This window comes from Panulirus ornatus, chromosome 28, assembly GCF_036320965.1.
Source record: "Panulirus ornatus isolate Po-2019 chromosome 28, ASM3632096v1, whole genome shotgun sequence".
NCBI lineage: Eukaryota > Metazoa > Arthropoda > Malacostraca > Decapoda > Palinuridae > Panulirus > Panulirus ornatus.
In genome coordinates this window covers 21,413,583-21,435,940 of record NC_092251.1, presented here as the reverse complement: position 1 = coordinate 21,435,940, position 22,358 = coordinate 21,413,583, and the positions used below count along the sequence as shown (strand labels likewise).

The 22,358-nt window shown below is 48.1% G+C and overlaps 1 protein-coding gene across 1 annotated transcript in view; it reads left to right on the top strand.

Annotated features, from left to right (window-relative positions):
• The window catches only part of LOC139757885 (uncharacterized), a 686,077-nt gene that overhangs the window by 115,335 nt on the left and 548,384 nt on the right, over nucleotides 1-22,358 (top strand). The window contains 7 exon segments of the mRNA XM_071678807.1: nucleotides 340-489; nucleotides 2,385-2,530; nucleotides 3,326-3,516; nucleotides 4,033-4,274; nucleotides 4,951-5,061; nucleotides 5,713-5,919; nucleotides 6,490-6,680. Of these exon segments, the coding sequence (XP_071534908.1) occupies nucleotides 340-489; nucleotides 2,385-2,530; nucleotides 3,326-3,516; nucleotides 4,033-4,274; nucleotides 4,951-5,061; nucleotides 5,713-5,919; nucleotides 6,490-6,680 (1,238 nt within the window).

Genomic DNA, 22,358 nt, shown 5'->3' with positions numbered 1-22,358 from the left:
TGTCATGAAAATATATGTTTTCCATGTTTTATGTTTAGCTCTATTACGGTCAAACTAGCATAGCCGACATCCTGATTTCTTTCAACAGAAAATGTGTTGCTGATGGTGAGGACATTGTCTCAGTGTTCGTTTATTAAGCGACTGAATACTTGCAATGGATTTCAAGCCTTGTGTGTTTTTGTGTGTTAGAGGAAGGGAGTTTTGCAATTGTGTTGCCCCGTGTCTTACCTCTGTATATGTGTACCTCATCTTTGATCCTATGTGTGTATACACACACACACACACCAGCCTGATCCAAGGCATGGAGGTGTATCTTTCATCGGGTTGTGATATCGGCAGGTGCGGGAGCTGGAGAACGAGATGAACGACATCGGGCAGTGGTTGGTATCGGCGGGGCAGACGCTGCTGGCCGAGACGAAGATCGGCACCACCACTGACCAGGCGGAGGCGCTCCTCAGGGAACACGAGGCCATCGAACTCAAGTGCAGGGTAACCTCTGTCCTGAGGCCATGTTGGGGAGAGTTAGATTACATTAGGTAGATGTAGTTGGTAGGAGCACCAGGTTGAAGTAGAAGGAAACATTTGGGAGGAGCATTAAGTTGAAGTAGAGGGAGTAGTTAGAAACATTAGGGAGGAGCTTTAGGTTGAAGTAGAGGGAGTAGTTAGAAACATAAGGGAGGAGCATTAGGTTGAAGTAGAAGTAGTCAGCCGGAAGATTAGGTTGTAGTAGTCAGTGGGAACACTAGAGCTGCCTTAAGCCAGTGGCCTGTTTAGGGTGAGGTAATAAAGGCTAAGAAGCAGCACTAGAGTTCACTAGTTATGGACAATCTATTGCCATGCCCACCCCCTTGAGGGAGTTCCAGGTGGGAACAAGCTTCAAAGATACAGATAGATAGACAGATAAGATAGATATACATAGATGGATAGATTATATTGTATTACTTATGTGTGTGTGTGTGTATTCGTGTGTGCACATGTATTATGAAAAAATTCCAGTCACGGACAGAACCCTTCACTGAGGCCAGACTCTGAATGTAAAAAGAAGAGGAAGAAAGAAGAAGGAATAATTTGAGAGTGAGAATGTGGAATTTTTGCCATTTTACCAGATGACAAGCTATAGTTGTTGGGAGAGATCAGAGTGGGGTAAACATTTCCAAAACTTGGCTGCGGAAGGAAAGAAACGGAGACCAGGGTGTTCCACTCTCGAATCTCCAATTGCCACACGGTAATTATACGAGCAATGGCTTGTTGAGTGATGGGGTGGGACGGCTTTATGGCGGAGTCGCGCAAGGAGCCAAGGTTTGGTAATAGAAACGCACTAAAAGTAGAACAAGAAATAGAACAAGCAGAGCAGCAATGGTGAAATGGGGCGAATTTCAGTTATGAAGCTGATTTCCTTGAGGCTCAGCCTCACCTCTCTTGTACTGGAGCCTTGAGACGTTTCTGATGTGGGAACAACACTCCTTTTTATAACTTGTTCAGATCCCAAGGACCCTTGTGTCTTCTGAAGAGTTGCTCAGAAGAAAGAACTTTCGACATATGAACAAGTCTGCTGGCTTGATTTTGACCGGCTTTCGCAACCAGAATTGGAACCTATGCCATGCTCGACCCTGGGCGGCCCGTAAATGCGTCATGGTCAGGAACGCTAACCGCTACACCACGGAGGTCCAAACTTATGTATCAATCTGTATTAATTTTGTGTAAAACCTTCAGCAGGTAACTATTAGGTGACTTTAGGGTTTAGATCAAATGATAAAGGAAATGGAACTCATGCTTTAGTAATGCGTTGGATTTATAGTTTAATATGTTCTGGGGTGAAGGTGTGGCTGTTATGGAGTGTGGAGACAGCTGCAAGACTTAGTCGTCATGTAAGTTAAGCTTAGTTTGCTTTGCTGTGAATACAACTGGACTCAGTCCTACCATAAGTTAGGCTTAGGTTATTATGTTGTGTTTAATGAGATCAATAAGTCAGAGACTGATCCCACAGGGCCGTTTATATGGCCTGGCTTGGGTCAGCACTACGGTGAAATACAGACTAACTCCTTCAGAAATGTAGGAATGGCTGTTTCCTGTGGAACAGAGACGCTGTTTGCTGTGGGGGTAAAAAATGTCATTTTGTTGTGTACCTACAAATTGTGACTGCGGCCGCATCTTGCAGTGAGAATCCAGAATACATTTCAGTTTGTGTTTGACGATAAATTAATGATTTTTTTTTACATTTAGGATTATCTGAAGCATTTTTGAGCGAAAAGTAACGTAACATTGGGAATTATATAGATTATTAGCTACCAAATGACAGATGTGAGGGAGCTTTGGGATGGTGTTGGGTCGAGTGATGCTTTAAGATATGATTGTTAACCTTCCATCATCTCCGTGTGTCCTAGGAGACCTACGGACGCTGGGCAGGGCTGAGGTACAATGTGGAGGACGCCTTAGACCGAGGGGACGGGGACCTACGTGCTCTGGCTGACCACCGCACCACCACCACTGACCTTCGCTCTCTGAAGGACTACACCGACACCCTCGTCAGGTACGTCCCTCTCGACACCCTATCCTGGTAGGTTCCTCCCCCAACACCTTCGTTTGGTAAGATCTTCCCCGACCCCCTCGTCAGGTAAGTCCCTCCCGACACCCTCATCTGGTTGGTCATCATTCACCCTCATCAAGCTGGCCCCTAACAGCTTCGTCGTTTAATCCCTCAGTCCTCATCAGACAGGTCCCCACCACAACACCCTCGTCACCCAGGCCTCAGCACCTTCGTCAGGTAAGTCTTCCATGACGTTTTATGAAGTACGTTTTTCTAATACTCTCGTCTTGCAGGTATCTCTACCCTCAATAGACAGACCTTCCCTATTGCCTTTTTATGACAGATCTTCCATAAGATTATTTTGTTTAACTGTTGTGATTTCTTTCATTATCAACTCTCTTGTTTTCCTTCCGTTGGGGCTCTAAAATTCCCCGAATATTCCCACTAGAGTTCGTAAGTCTGAGCTTTTCATTGTCTGGTTATGAATTGTTTTAATGCCCTACCATTACGTAACCTCCACCACCTTACTGAGTCACTATTCCAGTATCCTTCAGTAGTTTCGAATCCCTAGAGATATTCGTTTTCCAACAGTTCATCGAGCATTTGTATAAGTACTCAACTCAAAAGGTTTTCATTTACCTTTGTAATCTAAGAACAAGTCTCTCAGAGCAGACTCCTCTTCATGTCTACACTGATTCCTTCCCTGTCGATGTATTGAATAACATGCACGTGAGCTCACTTCCTCTACACCTGCCATGACGTGATGACAGCTTTTCTCACGTCTTTATTATCCTGCAGGACGTTTGCATCTCGACTGGACCGCCGGCGCACCCTCATCTTGGCCTCCGTCAGGTTCCACCGCATCGCACACCAGATGGGCGAACGATGCAACGTCATCCTGCAGCAGAACCGGTGGCTCCCTCACACGGAGAACGTCGACACCCTCAAAAAGAGCCTGAGAGAACTGACCGCTCGGAAGGAGGCCATCGGTGAGGAGAGAACAGAGCCATGGCTCTCGATTTTCACGTACATTTAAGTAATCAAGTAATTAAGTAATCATATCTTTTGACTACTTATCATACTTTACACTACAGGAACCTGCTGGCAATATGCGCAAGTTAGACTCGCACAGATGGTTGAACTGTTACTTGTCGTGTGATTGGTTATCTGGTTACTGGTTCTGTATCAGACCTTGCATGAAGAGAGAGAGAAGGTACTGCTTTCATAGTGATACACGCGGCCATATGTACATGAGAGGTGTTACCGGACTCCTCCTTCTTGAGGTTACACCGCGAGTGGAAAGTCATCTTTGGGCGAGGCTGTATTATCATCATTTGGCAGAGTACAGTTTCATCGAAACTCGCTTCATAGGGGTCCAACCTGTCCCTGTTACTGAGTGTAGCGCAGCCTTGGAGCTGCAGCGACCCATGGAAAACGGGTCTTGGGATGACACCGTCTCACAAAGAGGTTTTGGGGTGACTGAAAAGAATTGGCTTCTTTGGCAGATTACCTGGCGTCAGAAGGTACCCGGGCGGGGGAGAAGCTGCTGGACCTGCTGACGGTGGGGGTGAAGGACCTGTCAGGCAGGGACGTCACCCCGGATTACACAGCCGAGCTCAATCACGTGCACGCCCTGCTCACAGCTCAGCACGAGCACTACGCGCGTGCGGCGCGCCAGGCTGACCTGCACAAACTGAGGTTGCAGCAGAACATCCAGCTGCTCACATGCCAGCGGGACGTCAAGCAGGTAGGGACAAGGGAAGCAGGCGAGTGTGACGAAGGAGTGTCGCACATCACGGAGTGGGCTGTATACAGAGGAACCCAGTGCCCTTTCCTTCTTGTCCTTGTTGCAAGTCAATACATTAAACCTTCTTGAGTTATGTTGTAGCTGTAGATGTGGAAGACAAGACAGTAAAAGGAGAAATTATAAGATAATTATAATGTTTTAACGTAAAGTTGAAATTTTGGTGACTAGGTGTGACAACGCCATTGGTGTATGACCTGACATGTTACGTTACTGACTGGGTTACATTCGCTACATTTAATGTAAACACCTAAAGCTAGTAAATACAACATGCATGTGTATATCCCACATCTGCTTGTATGTTAGCTACAACTCAGTGCAAAACTTGATATCAATAAACACATACATTCATCAAGTTTACCACACAATAAGGTATTTATGATAAACTGATAAACTCCATTGCTTCTGAGACGCGTTGACAGTACTTTGTTTTACTCTTGATGATGTAGGAATTACAAGACTTTGTGTTTTAAAAACCATATGCTCTTAGTGTTCGATCTGACTTTGGCTTCTCTGTGGAGTGTCTTATAAGAGCATTTATTTGCCCCGACTTTAGCTTTATCTGTGACTTAAATGATGTATGAGAATTTATATATGGATTTTGTCTTGTTATTTTGAGGCTCACAAGTGGTTGATGGCGCTGCTGGAGGCGCTGGTGAAGGCTCATTCCCACGTCGGCCGATCATCTGAAGAGATACGCAGACTCAAGACAGAACACCAACATTTCCAGGTACACTCAACATTTCCAGGTACACTCAACATTTCCAGGCACACTCAACATTTTCAGGTACACCCAGCATTTCCAGGTATACTCAACATTTCCAGGTACACTCAACATTTCCAGGTACACCCAGCATTTCCAGGTACACTCAACATTTCCAGGTACACCCAGCATTTCCAGGTACACTCAACATTTCCAGGTACACCCAGCATTTCCAGGTACACTCAACATTTCCAGGTATACTCAACATTTCCTGGTACACTCAACATTTCCAGGTACACCAGACATTTCCAGGTACACTGAACATTTCCAGGTACACTGAACATTTCCATGTACACTGAACATTTCCAGGTACACCCAACATTTCCAGGTACACTGAACATTTCCAGGTACGCCCAACATTTCCAGGCCAAATCCTTCACCGGAGGTGCCGCTGGATACAGTGCTAGATGCCCCTGGTGAACATACACTGGCGCTGTTGGCCATGATAGCTCATGGGGTCACGTTGCAGTTCCATAAGTATATATTATCTTAATACGATCTGTAAAATGGTTTTGTATATAATCATCTCATCAGCAACCGGTGGAAAATATCAAGCTTGTATCTGACTCTACGTCAGCTGGTGTTCCAGTGTTTGCCTTCACGTGCCACTTCCCTCAGGAGACCGCTGCAGGCACGTTCGAGTATGGATACGAGTCTGCCCGAGCGGCGCTGATGGTCGAGAAGTCTGCAGGAGGCACGATGCTCTCAGAGAGCCGCACGATGGTGGGCGACCTGGAGAACGTGTGGAAGATATTCGTACAGGGTTCTCAGGAGCAGCTGACCAGGCTCAGGGTCGCTGGCGTCTTCTTCAGGACCATGGAACAGGTTAGCCTGCAGCTCAGTTGGTGGCCTCTTTTCCAGGAAGGAATTTTCTAAAAGTGTTGAAGTGATGACTGTTATGAATTAGATTTTTTTTTTATTATTCTTAAAGACAATACAGATTTGAAGTTAACCTTTTTTATATATATACATTGAAGGCTCCAGTCACGGACAAAAGTCCACATTAAGGCCGAGCCTTGATGGAAATATAGTGACGATTATGAAGACAAGGGAAAGTATTTACGAATTTTGGATGAAGTGAAGAAAACCTGTCTTTTAAAAGGTGCGGCAGGTCATAGTTATTGGGAAAGACATGAGAAGATAGAGTTTCAAAGCTTCGACGTGTAGGGAAAGAAACAGTTATCAAAATGGCCCACCCTTGAGTTGCCAACTTCCACACAGTAATCATGTGACGCAGCAGCTTGCCCAGTACTGTTGCGTGGTCTACTTAGTGGTTGTGGTGGTGGTGGTGGTGTGTGTGTGTGTGTGTGGTGGGGGGGGGGTTACACATGCATCTCCTTGGGTTGTTTTCTTGTTCCATGTTAACAAAGTGTGTCGCCTGGTCACTTCCCACAGCACCTGGAGCGTCTGGAGAACCTGTGTGCTGGCGTGGTGGAGCGGATGAGCGGTCGTGGCCTGGGAGGGGATCCAGAGGCGCGCAACGTCCTCTCCTCCAGGGACCGCCTCCTGAGGGAGATCGGCCGCAACGTCCGCCTCGGGAAGCTGTTGAAGGAGAGGCTGTCGGATCCCCTCGTCCCTAGCTTCAGGTATGACCACAGGAGCTTGAGGGATGGGATATTGTGGCTCGGGACGGGTTTGTGGGATATGCAGTTGTGTTGTGGACCTCTTGTGTAAGTTTAGTTTTCTGTGAGCTGAGACGGCACGGCCAACTGAGGCCCTCATCAAGGCCATCTCATTAACGCTATATACATTTATATACACCTTAGCCTGAGCCAGGTACCTGTTTCATCGACCAATTCGTATGGATGGATGAACAGCTGGGTTGACTGTGGACCGACTGTCGCAACTGGGATTGGAACCTATGCGCTCGACCCTGGGTGGCCCGTGAATGCGTCGCGGTCAGGAACGCTAACCGGTACACCATTGAAGTCTATTTGGTGGTCAGCTGTGGTGACTGGTGGGCAGCGGTGGTGACTGGTGGGCAGCGGTGGTGATTGGTGGTCAGCTGTGGTGACTGGTGGGCAGCGGTGGTGATTGGTGGTCAGCTGTGGTGACTGGTGGGCAGCGATGATGACTGGTGGTTAGCTGTGGTGACTGTTAGGCACCGGTGGTGGCTGATGGGTAGCGGTTGTGGCTGGTGGGCAGCGGTGGTGACTGGTGGGCAGCGGTGGTGACTGGTGGGCAGCGGTGATGACTGGTGGGCAGTGGTGGTGACTGTATGCTGTACAACCAAGCTGACTGGTCAATCTCTTCCAGTCAAGAATAACTGAATTTTTTCTTCGTAAACTGACTGACAAACTTGGGGTGAATGAAACATTTGATCAAGGTCGAAAATCAGGGATTTGTTCACCGGCTAAATGATGTGCTCGTCATGATGCAGATAATGATTACATAATATCGTCTCTCATAATGATGGTAGTTGGAATCGCTTCGTGTTTGTAATGAGTAATTAGTGAAGTTGATGATCTTTACTGACCTCATTGTCATCAACTTCTATGTAAGAAGAGATTAAATTGCTGTTTCTAACAGTGCAGTAATGACTCAAATGACCTCATTCACGATGAGAGCAGTTAAGGTGTCAGTGACTCCCATCGTTAAGGGGATGGCGTTGAGGTGGTGGTAATGGAGTCTGAGCGGTAAGATGGACAGTTGCTGACGATGGAAGGCGAGCAAGAACGTCAGAAGGTCGTGTAGTAGGGGACATGAGGGAGGCAGAGGAACTCAACGTGAAAGGCAGAGTCAGGCGGGGAGTAAGGAGGCAGCTGCAGCACATTACCACCACCATTAGTGCCCGTCGTGTGGTGCACTCTGGCTGGAGTGGTCGTGGAGGTGATGCATCAGTGAAGAGCAGGAGGAGGGAGGAGGAGGAGATCGTCGAACAGGTGGAGGTGGTGGTGGTGTTTGACAGAGACGGAAAGGGTTGAGGGACGGTTCCCGGCAGGTGTGAGGGGTCGATGGGATGGTCTTCAATGGTCGGAGGAGGAGAGGTGTATATAAGTGGAATTGATAAAATGGTTGCCACGGATGGAAGGGTTCAGTAGACCGTTCCACAGGTGGAAGGGTTGAAGGAACAGTTTCTACAGGCATGAAGGTGGAAGGGAAGGTAGATGGCTCCTCATCTCTGATTGCTCTTCATCTATTAATTTAGTTATAATTATTACTAAAGTGCCACTGTGCCGAATTTGTGGTGTGGAGCGAGAGGTTGTGTGGTTGTCGTGTAACTGAGGTGGCGCCACAGGGAGGGACCCACCAGGAACGTAGGAGACCTTTGTGGTAGCCAGTAGCATGGTCGACATGGCCCTAGAGTCATGTTTACCATTACCTGTAGGTGTGTGTGTCTGGTGTCAGGTATACACCAGCCCCCTCCGCACCCATTACCTTGGCCAGACTCACTTTTTCCTCGTGTGTGTGTGTGTGTGTGTGTGTACGTGTGTTTGATCGTAAAGGGGAGAGGAAATACACTCAAGTGATCCCATCTCTTAATTTTTCATTTCAATCGAGTCTTCCTGATTTGTAATCATTACGAGAAAATATTTGCACATCTGCTCTGAGGGTGAGTTGTGACTCGACCTCTCATATTATGTCTGAGGTGAAGACTCCTTTTGCGATCTTCAAGAACTGTGTCTTGGATGGTGTGTTGGGGATAAGCCCCACCAACACACGGCATGTGACGCCGTCGTACGACCACAACGGCAACAGAACTCATCACCTCCACCACCACCATACGATCTCCACCGCCGCTAGCACAATCATCACTACTGCTATCAACATCACCACACCACCGCCACTACCCGTGTCCTCACCAACGCCGTCAAACACCACCCCAGCCTCAACCGTCATCACCACCACATCCATCACTCCTCACCACCATTTGCACCACACCATCACCACCACCACTGCTGACATCATAGACCTTCCTTCACTTCCACCAACGCCATCTTTACTTTCCCCAGCACCACTGGTTCTGCCGCAGTCACCAACATGCAGAGGTGGAGGCTTGGCTGGGGTCAAGGGGTACCTCCGTGTGCATGGGCAGGCAGGCAGGAGGGCGCATGTGGGGGATATACGCCTCATGGCCACCAGAGTCTGCCCGCACGACCAACCCCGTGTGAGTCAGACGACCACAGGGAGGCAAGCATACACATTCCATACCTCAGCTTCTTAGTCATGAGAATATCCTGACCAGTCATGATATGTGAGGAAAACAGAAAGCTTTCGGTAGTGGTTTGTGAAGGTGATATTATCTCTCTGGACAGTGTCCTGAGACATGATATGGGTGGTGCTCTGACCTACAGTTCTTAATGAGCCTTAACCATTCGAAGTATCATTGTTTCATTCGTACATGTTCTATGCTTGTTAGCCTAACTGGTAGTCTGCAGGACTGTCTTGACTCACACAGATGAATACAAATAGAAATATGACCAACGATTGTGAGTGTCTGTATTTGGGGTGGCTGTAACCCCACTGTACTCACGTACCGGTTGCTGGTGTGGCGAGCCTTGCCTGGCTCATGTACCCACCAACCCTCCAGCAAGCGAGAAAGAACAGACGTTTGTAAGTGGTTTGCGATCGGCCCATAATCGTATCCCACTTACCTAATTACCCCTCACCATCCCCACGACAACCATAATCCCCACCGCAACTACCCTCACCCCCACCACCTCAACCACCATTGCGTCACCACCAACCATCCTCCCACCAACAGCAACGCCACTGAAATTCATCTCTAAATTTATATATCTATATTTACACCGTCCGTGTGTGAGGCGCCCTGGCTTTGGTTTCGTGTGACGCGGAAAAACTTCGTGATTAATGAGACCCCCTGTATATATATATATATATATATATATATATATATATATATATATATATATATATATATATATATATATATATATATTATCCCTGGGGATAGGGGAGAAAGAATACTTCCCACGTATTCCCTGCGTGTCGTAGAAGGCGACTAAAAGGGGAGGGAGCGGGGGGCTGGAAATCCTCCCCTCTCACTTTTTTTTTAATTTTCCAAAAGAGGGAACAGAGAAGGGGCCCAGGTGAGGATATTCCCTCAAGGGCCCAGTCCTCTGTTCTCAACGCTACCTCGCTAATGCGGGAAATGGCGAATAGTATGAAAGAAAGAAAAAAAAAAAAAAAAAAATATATATATATATATATATATATATATATATATATATATATATATATATATATATATATATATATATTCCTACGAGTCCACGGGGAAAATGAAACACAATAAGTTCCCAAGTGCACTTTCGTGTAATAATCGCATCATCAGGGGAGATACAAGAAAGAATTGTAACAGTCAGTTGATATACGACGAAGAGACGTAGCTAGGACGCCATTTGGTAAACAAACGATTGTCCAAGACAGACAACGAGAGTATCATAAATTTATTATGTGGACAAGAAGGTGAATTGTTTACAAATTTTATCAACAATAAAGTTATCCAATTTGTATAGACCTTCACTAATATTAAGGTTATAATTCTTTGTGTATTTGATAATAGAAGATTCAATGATATTTCTCGTGGTAATGGAGTTAGAGTTAATAACTGAGATGGCATTGCTCCAGTCAGAACAATGATCATAGTTTTTAACGTGATTAAACAAGGCATTTGATTCTTGTCCTGTTCTTATACTATACCTATGTTGCTCTAGTCTAACAGAAAGATCCTTACCAGTCTGTCCAACATAGGAATATGCCTGATCACGCCCAAAATTGTGATCCTTTCCAAAATATATATATATATATATATATATATATATATATATATATATATATATATATATATATATATATATATATATATATATATATATATAATCCCTAGGGATAGGGGAGAAATAATGGTCTCGTAATTCTTGCGTGTCGTAGAAGGCGAAAATGAGGGACGAGATCTGAGGCAATGGAGACCCTCCCCTCCTGCATTATCACATTATAAACGAAAACAACAGAAGAAGGAGTAACCAGAGAGATTTTCCTGTGAAGGCCCACTTTTTGATGGCACTTCGTCAGGGCGGGAAGAGCCGACACATGCGAATCAGAAGAAAAATACAGAAAAATGAAGGAAGTATATTGATAACATAGAGGTGAAGGTAGTGCGCATAGTGTGGACGGCGTGCCGGGTGCACACTGCCACATCGGCTGTGTGTGTGTGTGTGTGTGTGTGCGTCTGTGTGTGTGTGTGTGTGTGTGTGTGTGTGTGTGTAGACCCTACTCGTGTGATAACTTATCTGCACTACATCTCGGACAGTTCAGGCTTATGCCACTGGGTACCTAATGTTCGTGAAGACGGACTAATCTGACCTCTGGTGGCAAGTGGTCGCTTAGAATTTGCATATAATATGAGGCAAAACTTGGATGTTTATGAGTGATACAACACCAAAGTGATGATTGTCAGGGAAGTTAGATGGTCTCAGACTACTGTGATGATGGGATGTAAGGCAACGCAAGTGCCTTAGTTGTTAGTTTGCATACGTCATGTGTCCGTGGTTGTTAGTTTATATACATGTGTCCGTGGTTATTAGTATGTACACGTCACATGTCTGTGGTTGTTAGTTTGTACACGTCCGCGTTTTGCGATGTGTCTGTGACGCCAGACTGTGCCGAACGACCATTAGCGCCCTGGTGGTGCCCTTGTGAACAACGTGACGACACCTGGTTGGCGACAAACAAGTTGTAGCGCGTCACAGTTGGGCGTCGTGTCTTGTGTGACGTGCAACAACCGTAGCGATTAATTTTAGCAGCTCTTGAATGCCTGGCCGGGACGATGCTGTTGCCAGGCCAGACACCTGACCACCTGCTACACTTTTGATTGAATCGCCGGAGTTGTGAGTGGAGAGAGGCAGAGCCGAAGACCCACGCACCTCCGCCCGACAATCCGACCAAAACACTTCCCTATAAACAGGTCGGATTGGCGTAGCAAACCCTCAGGGACAGAGGATGGGATTTTGGGATTTTCTACCACCCAGGGGATACTGGTCCTTGTTCCTGGTGGACGAAAGGAACAAAGAAATGAAAGATCTTGAACTGTTCCTCTGGTCGTGGAGGAACGCATGGCACGGCTGCCACACACGTCAGCGGGTCAGGTCGAAACTTGGGCTTCTGAAGAGGAATTCACACCAGTTTGTCTCACCGGAAACAATGATCGCTGGTCGCACCTTCTCCACCCACCTTGTAACACGTTCACAGCTCGCATGACATGCACCTGTCCCTCTCCCTCTCCCTCGAGAGAGATATTTTAAGGGGGATAAACTGACGTGCGGAAGTGGCCATCGCTACTCGAGTTGAGCTATTTCGGTGGTGTTATCTGGTGTGTGTGTGTGTGTGTGAGGGGGAGGGAGGAGACAAGCCTGGCGAGTTACAAAAGATCTTTTATTACTACACTCTGCTTTGGCTCAGCTGACGGTCAACGGGGCTCTTACGATGAGGCGGACGCTCAAATGAACCAGGTAGAGAGATAGACGGCTGCGATGACAGCTCAACTCATTCATCCGCGCGGATTTCTCTCCATCACACTCGTCTGAGAGACTGTCCTTACGTGTATCTATGTGCCTTATCGACAAACGTCATTAAGATTTCATTGTTTATGCCATCAAGGATAAACGTACACGCTGGACGAGCAGTTCGTAATGGTCTAAGCTGCGATTATTTCCTTAGGTCAGTTAAGATCTGATTTTCTCTTGCGTGTCTTCGCCAGGCACACCCTGACGGTTGAGAACTCAACTCCAGGACCCCACAGTCCACCCTGTGCTCCCACGTAAACAGATCACGGAAACAGGCTTTAAATGGCTCTGCAGCGGAGTTGTATTGTTGATGATGCTGGGTGACCACGGTGTTCAGGGTCACGCTTCTTACAAGGTGTTGCCCTACTGCCTAGTGACTAGCCTACCAGGGATCACTGTCACCACCCAGCTGTGGACTGGCTCAGGTCACAACCAGTCTTCCAGGGGGACAGTGTCACCACCCAGGTGTGAACTGGGACAGGTCACAACCAGTCTTCCAGGGGGTGGACCGGGACAGGTCACAGCCAGTCTACCAGGGGTCACTGTCACCACCCGGCTGTGGACTGGGACAGGTCACAACCAGTCTACCAGTTGTACCAGTAGTAGAGTTGGTAACGATGACTACTGGTAATGAGGACACCAAATCTACCAGCACTGGGGCCCAGGTCACGGATGGTAGGGTAGGGTCATAGGTCAAGGGAAGAGGAGGACGTGTTGGTAAAGTCGAGTCAGGGAGGATGAAAGAGGAGCTGGGTGCACGGGGGAGGGTTTGGCGTACGAGAGGGGGCGGTGAAGGGTGAGGTAGGGTGAGTGTGGTGGGAGTGTGAGGGCCAGGGGAGGGCATGTGTACCTGCGCGGGGTGGTGCCAGGTGCGGTGAGTGTGTGTGACCCTAGGCGGAGGCACGAAGGGCGCGAGTGACTGGTCTCCCTCCCTACCGACCGGTGGGAAGCTCCGGCCCTCCCTACACACTGGCCACACCATGTGCCACCCCATCAGTCTGTACCGCAGTGCCGATGCCATCACGGCTGTACACCGGGTGTAAGCTCCCCCTGCGTGTGTGCGCGCATCCCGTGGTACCCCTGTGGGATAGTGACCCTGTCTCTCTACTGGACACAAAACTACCGACTACCAGTGTTTGGGTCGTTAAAGTGTTGTTTACCCGTGGTAACGGGCAGTGACCTAGTGCTTGGAACCTATCACTGGAGTACCTGACGGAGCCTCCCGCCTTCGTCAGTACCGACACACACGTAAACCCACCATCAAGTCTCCGTTCTTATCAAGCGGGTAAGCCCCATGAACAAGTGTTATGTAGAACATAAGTTCATCATCATAGGAACTTCACAAGTCTCACTTGCACTCTATTTACATATACATAATTGAAGGGGAGGAAGCCATTACGAGGAACTGAGAGGAACACATGACACGCAGTACGTGGAGTTGTTAAGGTGTTGTTGAAGCAATCAGTAAGATAGTGAGAAGAGAATCTGCAGTTGTATGGATTTGGAAAGTGTGTACAGCAGTAAGGACGAACGGTCGTGCGTGAGTGAATGCTGCGGTAATTCGACTCTTTGTGAGGAATGGGTTATGGGCATTGCAAGGGGAACGTGTCGTCTTTCCTTTTTAAGCAAGGTGTATGGTCGTAGCAATAGCGAGTATGTTGAGATCATTAATGAATGTGTGAGTGAAGGAGTTTGCTCTTGGGCCGAAGTAGAAAAAAGGATATTTTCAGCGTACAGGGTATTCAAAAAGTTACATGATCAACTTAGTTTTGAAAAGACATATAATAAGTATGGAAAGGACCATCTCTGTGGTTTATGCATGGCTAACTATAGATACTCGTCACATATAATGCATGTGTGGGATCATGCAGTGGTATGGTGTGTTTAGTACAGTCATCACACTCATGAGCTGTCAGCCTGTGTCCCGGCCACTGTGACTTGAACCTGGAGTAACCGTCTCGCTGCTGCTTCCCTTAGTCTTTGTGATGACCACCAACTCGAGGATTGACCGTTATTGATACTTTTACCTGCTTTTACACGTGCCATATTAACTACTGATAAAGAAAGAACGAAACAGAGTATGTGAGTGTATTAAGCAGCCTAATGTTATTACGGTTCGTAATATTATCATAGTAGGAGCGGGGTATGAGATGAGAGGTAGATAAGGTCATGATGGCACTGTCCTTCCCACTGGGGGAAGGAAATGGAAGCCTGTACTGCTGTTGTATGCATATGAGGCTGTTTAGCTGAATCAGAGGTGTTAGATGGAATGGTAAGCCGCTATGATGATATATCTAGGTGGATGATGGTTAACTGAATGTTATGAAAGATATGAGCGTTCACTGTTTCCTTCAGGCTTAACTGGCGAGGAAGTCAAAGATGTGAACGAGATTGAGCTATGATATACTGGAGTTTGAATAGGATGGTACAGATGAAGCTGGCCGTACAACAAGGTCCTGGAGTTGAAATGAAACTGATGAGCTGGACCACTCAGTGCTCAGCAAGCCGTTGCGTCGCATGATTACTGTGTGGCGTTGGCAACTCAAGGGTGGTGGGCCGTTTTGATAACTGTTTCTTCCCCTACATCTCGAAGCTTTGGAACTTTCTACCCTCTCGTGTCGTTCCTTGTAGCTATGACCTGCCGCACGCTTTAAAAGACAGTTTTTTTATTTCCTCTAAAATTCATAAATACTTTCCCTCGTCTCTTCTTTTTCCCCTTTCAAAATCCTCTCAATATTTCAGTTAAGGCCCGGCTTTGATGTGGACTTTGGTCAGTGACTGGAGCCTCCAACGTAAATAGATAGATAGATAGATAGATAGATAGATAGATAGATAGAGAGATAGATAGAGAGAGAGAGAGAGAGAGAGAGAGAGAGAGAGAGAGAGAGAGAGAGAGAGAGAGAGAGAGAGAGAGAGATTGGAAAGAAGCCAGCTTGGTGGTGTGCTTATTCCAGCCCTTTTGTTTAGACCTTGGTGATCCGAAGTACAGACTGGTAGAAGGTTAGAGCATGATAGATATTTCATGTAATTCAGGGATGACATTAGGAGGGAGAGAGCCAAGATTGACGGTGAGAGAGACACGAGATGTGGCGATATCATCAGAAAGTCGGCAGATCAGATCCGTAGCTTCGGGGCAAAGATTGGCTCCGTGAAGGACGCGTTCCTGGGCTCGAGCGCAGGACTCGCCCGGTGAAAGAGGTGGTGTAGGAGGTCTTTGGTTGGTTTGTTTGGTTGTCGTTTCCGTCCAGCCTCAGTCCTCTGGGCCGTCTTCATGGAAACGAGTCATTAACCTGGTTCCTGGTAGTCACATGGTTGATGATGGGCTGGTGAAGATGTACGGTAGGTTGCTTGAAGGTGTTGGCTGAGGACAGTGAAAGCAGCGAACAAGCGAAGCTGGTGGGGTAAGCCCTGATGGCATTTCAGACGAAGATGCCAAGGTAAGGTCAGCTGATCGTGTGTGCTGGACACGTGTGTTTTTCGTGACGCTGATATTGTGAATAGGAAGCGTGAGTCTCACTTGGCCAAAATGATTTTGTGTGTATGTGTATATATCGGGGTGCTACCGGACTCCGCTTGCGTGAGGTTATACCGCGATTTGGCGTGATTGTGTCGTCATTGTTTGACGAACATATGACAGCGTCTTAGAAGGAAAATCCTCACTTGGCCTCCTTCTCTGTTCCTTCTTCTGGAAAAGTAAAAACTAGAGGGAGGATTTCCATCCCTCGCTCCCTTCCCTTTTAATCACCTTCTACGACACACAGGGAATACATGGGTAGTATTTTTTTCTCCTCTACCCCAAGGAATAATATATATATATATATATATATATATAAAGACTTTTCTTTACTGTGATTCCCAGATCATTGAGAACTCCACACATTATGTACAACAAATGCTTGAGTTAGGAAATATATTGACGTAAACATTCAGTATTGTGGGCGAGTAGTGTAGTGTGCAAGGTGCATCATCTTGTGGCACGGGAGGTTATATATATACCGGATGTGTCTCATTATTTGGATGCAGCTGTTGTTGTGTGTATCAGGGAGGCGTCTTGTGGCCAGCAGGCTTAAAGAAATGGTAGGATGAAATGTGGATTGACAGTGAAAACTGGCACGTGTTGCCTGGTGGCTTGAGGATAGACGTCGTGCATGGTAGGGTGACACGAAGCTGCTCCACCTAGTAGAGACACCCAGCAGGGTAGGGTGACACGAAGCTGCTCCACCCAGTATAGACACTCAGCAGGGTAGGGTGACACGAAGCTGCTCCACCTAGTGTAGACACCCAGCAGGGTAGGGTGACACGAAGCTGCTCCACCTAGTGTAGACACCCAGCAGGGTAGGGTGACACGAAGCTGCTCCACCCAGTAGAGACACCCAACAGGGTAGGGTGACACGAAGCTGCTCCACCCAGTATAGACACTCAGCAGGGTAGGGTGACACGAAGCTGCTCCACCTAGTAGAGACACCCAGCAGGGTAGGGTGACACGAAGCTGCTCCACCTAGTAGAGACACCCAGCAGGGTAGGGTGACACGAAGCTGCTCCACCCAGTATAGACACTCAGCAGGGTAGGGTGACACGAAGCTGCTCCACCTAGTGTAGACACCCAGCAGGGTAGGGTGACACGAAGCTGCTCCACCTAGTGTAGACACCCAGCAGGGTAGGGTGACACGAAGCTGCTCCACCCAGTAAACACAGTGGCAACTATTGTGTCCTGGGAAATATATATCACAGTACATGACCTCTCGTGGAATCCTCAGGTTAAGCTGACTTGCCACTTCAGGACCATAAGTTAAGCTGCACAATCAGTCGAGGATCATATGGGAAGCTTTACCACCAGCTGATCAAGCTGTACCATCACCTGGAGACTGCTGGTAAGCTGTACCATCACTTGAAAACTACTGGTCAAGCTGTACCACCACCTACAGACTACCAAAGCTGTACCACCACCTGGAGACTATCGGTCAAGCTGTACCACCACCAAGAGACCACAGGAAACTTGGAATTACCTGACGACTACTTACGAAGCTGTATCTCATTATGGGAACCAACTGGTGACCACAGATGAAGGTACGACCAGCTGGTGACCACAGAAGGTGTAACCAGCTGGTGACCACAGATCACCGTCTGCAGACGAGTGTTGAAGTCGTGACACCACCTGGGACCACGAGTGAACTAATTCGACCACCTGGGGAGGAGGTGGCCACAGGAGAAGCTGTACCCCAAAGGGATCACAGCTAGAGACTGGGACACTGACTGCAAACTGCCAGTTACGTTGTTACGACTGTCGTGTGTAAGGATGGCCAGGTGACGATAACCCAGAGTTGTGACCAGCACCGGGGGGGGGGGGGGGGGGGGGGGGGAAAGCACCGTGACAGGGCCCCCCCCCCCTCTCTCTCTCTCTCTCTCTCTCTCTCTCTCTCTCTCTCTCTCTCTCTCTCTCTCTCTCTCTCTCCGATGTGTGGCGTCGGGTCGTCAAGAGTGAGTTGGTCTGGCCCTCACGTGCGTTGCCCACTGTGAGGGAGACATTAAATTGGAAAGGCGTTACCACCCGGTAGATGTGTATATATATTTTTTTCAGCTTCAACTTGGCTAGAGTTCGTGTATAAGAAATTTTTTTCTTGCCATGTAGTTTGCTGTCACTGCCAAAGTTGGCCTTTTCGCTCTCATAGGTGTCAACAAAATTATAAACTATATTAAGTAATTATGATTATAAGTAATTATAAACTGCACTAACTACCTCAAGCAGGAAATCGTGGCACAACCTCGACAGAAGAAAATGACGAATTCAGTAGGTTCTGTCGAGGCTCTGACGTGATGGTCTGTGGCCCTGTTTGCACGTCATGTTCTCCTTTTAAGTTATATGAAAGATAAAGTAAGGTCCAAGACCCAGCTGTGGGGGTAGAAGACCTCCCAGATCATCGTGGGGTATATTTAAGGTAAGGTAAGGTCCCAAGACCCAACTGTGGGGTTAGAAGACCTCCGACACCATCGTAAGGTATACGTAAGGTAAGATAAGGTCCAAGACCCAGCTGTAGGGGAAGAAGACCTCCGACACCATCGTAAGGTATACTTAAGGTAAGATAAGGTCCCAGACCCGGCTGTGGGGGTAGAAGACCTCCCAGATCATCGTGGGGTATACGTAAGATAAAGTAAGGTCCCAGACCCAGCTGGGATAGAAGACCTCCCAAACCATCGTAAGCCAAATGAATCTGATGTTATCTTGTGGTATGTAGACGTGCGTTATCACGGGCTTCTCAGAGCCATGTTGTGGTGTGCAGGAGATGGGGGCGGGGCCCATGTTATGTTGCGGGAGAGGGGCCCATGTTGTGGTGTGCAGGAGAGGGGACCATGTTGTGGTGTGCAGGAGAGGGGACCATGTTGTGGTGTGCAGGAGAGAGAGGGGGGGCCCATGATATGTTGCGGGAGAGGGGCCCATGTTATGGTGTGCAGGAGAGAGAGGGGGCCCATGATATGTTGCGGGAGAGGGGCCCATGTTGTGGTGTGCAGGAGAGGGGACCATGTTGTGGTGTGCAGGAGAGGGGACCATGTTGTGGTGTGCAGGAGAGGGAGGGGGGCCCATGTTATGTTGCGGGAGAGGGGCCCATGTTGTGGTGTGCAGGAGAGAGAGGGGGCCCATGATATGTTGCGGGAGAGGGGACCATGTTGTGGTGTGCAGTAGAGGGGACCATGTTGTGGTGTGCAGGAGAGGGGACCATGTTGTGGTGTGCAGGAGAGGGGTGTATGTTATGTTGCAAGAGAGGGGCCCATGTTATGTTGCGGGAGAGGGGCGCATGTTATGTTTCGGGAGAGGGGCCCATGTTGTGTGCAGGAGAGGGGTCCGGGTTAACCCCACCATGATCTTGCCACGTCTTTTCACAAATATAAGACACATACATCTTTGGCATGAAGGGTCATGCGATATGTTGAATTCATGTTTGTAACGTGGGAGAACTCAGACGTGAAAGCGTAACTCGTGTATGCCCAGGGGTTGTAGTTTCAAAAGGGTTGCATGTATGGTGGAGTGGAATTTGAGGTTTGCTTTTAGAGAGTCATTGTAATGTGGATGTATCGTCAGGTGTTAGTTTTTGTTTTTGTTTTTCATGGTGAGAGGGACATGTAGATATAGGTTACTGAAGTGTTAAGCACTGGTATGCTTTTTCGTGTGTTTGGGTGTCTGTGGTTGGCTATGAGTTGGATTAGGTGGGAGGCGCCTATTGCTATTGCACTGAATTAGGTGTTGGCATGTTAAGGTCGTAGTATATTGGGAAATTTATTTGCTATCTCACACTGGTGTAGAATGTCTGTAGTTGCTAAGCAACCGGTGATTGTTCTGAGTGCTCTATTTTTGTGGTAACTTTGTTTTATTTACTTTTGCAAGGATGGATGAGTCATGGTTCAGGGAAGAACGGATGCGATATTGAAATATTCTTCTTCGTAAGTGTTTTGCTGGTCTTTAGTTGGTTTGTGGCGTATATGTTAATGTTAAAGTAATGGGTATTGTATGTCGTGTGTGTGTGTGTGTGTGTGTGTGTGTGTGTGTGTGTGTTGTGTGGTGTGTGTGTGTGTGTGTGTGTGTGTGTGTTGTGTGTGTGTGTGTGTGTGTGTGTGTTGTGTGGTGTGTGTGTGTGTGTGTGTGTGTGTGTTGTGTGTGTGTGTGTGTGTGTGTGTGTGTTGTGTGGTGTGTGTGTGTGTGTGTGTGTGTGTGTGTGTGTGTGTGTGTGTGTGTGTGTGTGTTGTGTGGTGTGTGTGTGTGTGTGTGTGTGTGTGTGTGTGTGTGTGTGTGTGTGTGTGTGTGTGTGTTGTGTGTGTGTGTGTGTGTGTTGTGTGGTGTGTGTGTGTGTGTGTGTGTGTGTGTGTGTGTGTGTGTTGTGTGTGTGTGTGTGTGTGTGTGTTGTGTGGTGTGTGTGTGTGTGTGTGTTGTGTGTGTGTGTGTGTGTGTTTGTAGTATGTCGTACTTTGTGTTTGGGATTCTACAGTATGGCAGTGTTTGGCTTCTCAGGGTTATACAGAAGCACACAGGTTGGATTCGTGAAACTAAGTCACGTCATCTGTTAAGAATATACATGATTATCGTTCTGTTTCCGCCGTAAATACTTGATCAGTAGCGTCTGCCATTCTCCTGAACGTGAGTTGCGACGGAAGAACCTTCGTGGAATGATTGTGAGAATAGCCACGGACAGTGGTGCTCTCTCTCTCTCTCTCTCTCTCTCTCTCTCTCTCTCTCTCTCTCTCTCTCTCTCTCTCTCTCTCCTCTCTCTCTCTCTCTCTCTAGCGTGGCGTAATCTAACATATACGTGGGCATCACTAGTGCTTATAAGAACACACTGCGTGTGACCCACTCAGCCAGCAGACGGTGTAGTACACTCCCTAGATCAAGTAGATTATTGGTCCACTGCTGGACGTGTCTGGTAGTTGGTTTGAAGGAAGGGAGGTCCTCGAGAAGCAGTGTCCTCGCTCCTTCTCCTCCTCCTGGGCTTCTCCTTGCTTCTTTCAACTGGCGTCTTGCAAGAGGAGGAGGTGCGAGCGGTGGGCGGTGGGTGGCAAGGAGGGCGGATGGCACGATGGAAATAGCTTATTACACCAGCCATCATCTGCCTGTGTGTATAGCTCCTTACCTTGCTCCGAACCCCTCCACGCCCAACCTCCCACGCCCACTCCCTCACCCACCCAACACCTCCGTTCCCATCCCTCACCCACCCAACGCCTCCGTGCCCACCCCTCACCCACCCAACGCCTCCGTGCCAACCCAACGCCCATCCTTCCCACCCACCCTCCACGCCCACATAGTCTTACCCACCCAGCACCCACCTCTCGTGTAAACACGCCCGTGTTTACACGCACGCCTCACCCATGTCCTCACCGTCCATCATGGCGCTGTTTACCCCCACACACATGGCTGTGTCCATCCCCATTATCTCACCCACCACCTAACCCATGTCCTTACCCATACCCATTATTTCACCCTCCACCTAACCCATGTCCTTACCCATACCCATTATTTCACCCTCCACCTAACCCATGTCCTTGTCCATTCCTGTGTCCTCCCCTACTCCAGTGCCATTCACTTATCTCCCCAGCATCCCCCGCTCTCCCCTACCCGTTCATCTCCACCCACGGGGTTACCCACACACCCTCACTGGTGGCCCTCACCTCCACATCTCCGGGGCCAGTCGCTGCCCCTCGCTGACACCTCAAGAGCTGCTGATTCAGGTGATGGACCGTCTCGCGATGCTTTTAGAGCTGGTTGTGTGGTGGCACCACCACCTCCCTGGACCTCTTTCGTGTGGCGTCTGGGACGCGAATGCATCACGCCAGGTGGGTCAGTGGTCGTCTGGGATGGGAATGTGTCCCAGTAGGTTGGTGAATAAACTTCTGGGATGGGGATGTCCCAAAGTAGGATGGTGTGTGCACGTCTCGCAGTAGACTGATGGCTGGAATCACTTCACTCAAGATATTTGTATCTAACATCTGTAGATGGGAACACCAGTCAACAGGTGTTCTTACTGACCCATTGGTCGAAAATACATCTTGTGTTACGTGAATTCTGGACTTAGAATCATACATGATGAACATACGACCTTCAGGAGCATGAAGGCGTTACATATGAAGTATGAATGAACTGTTGTGGCCGTGAAGGATGTGCCACAGAAAGGGAATTACAACTCCCTCACAGCAAGCCAGGATTCCGTTTGGGTTGAGGCCATGGCTTGTGTGGGTGGTGTGTGGTGGGCCGTCTGG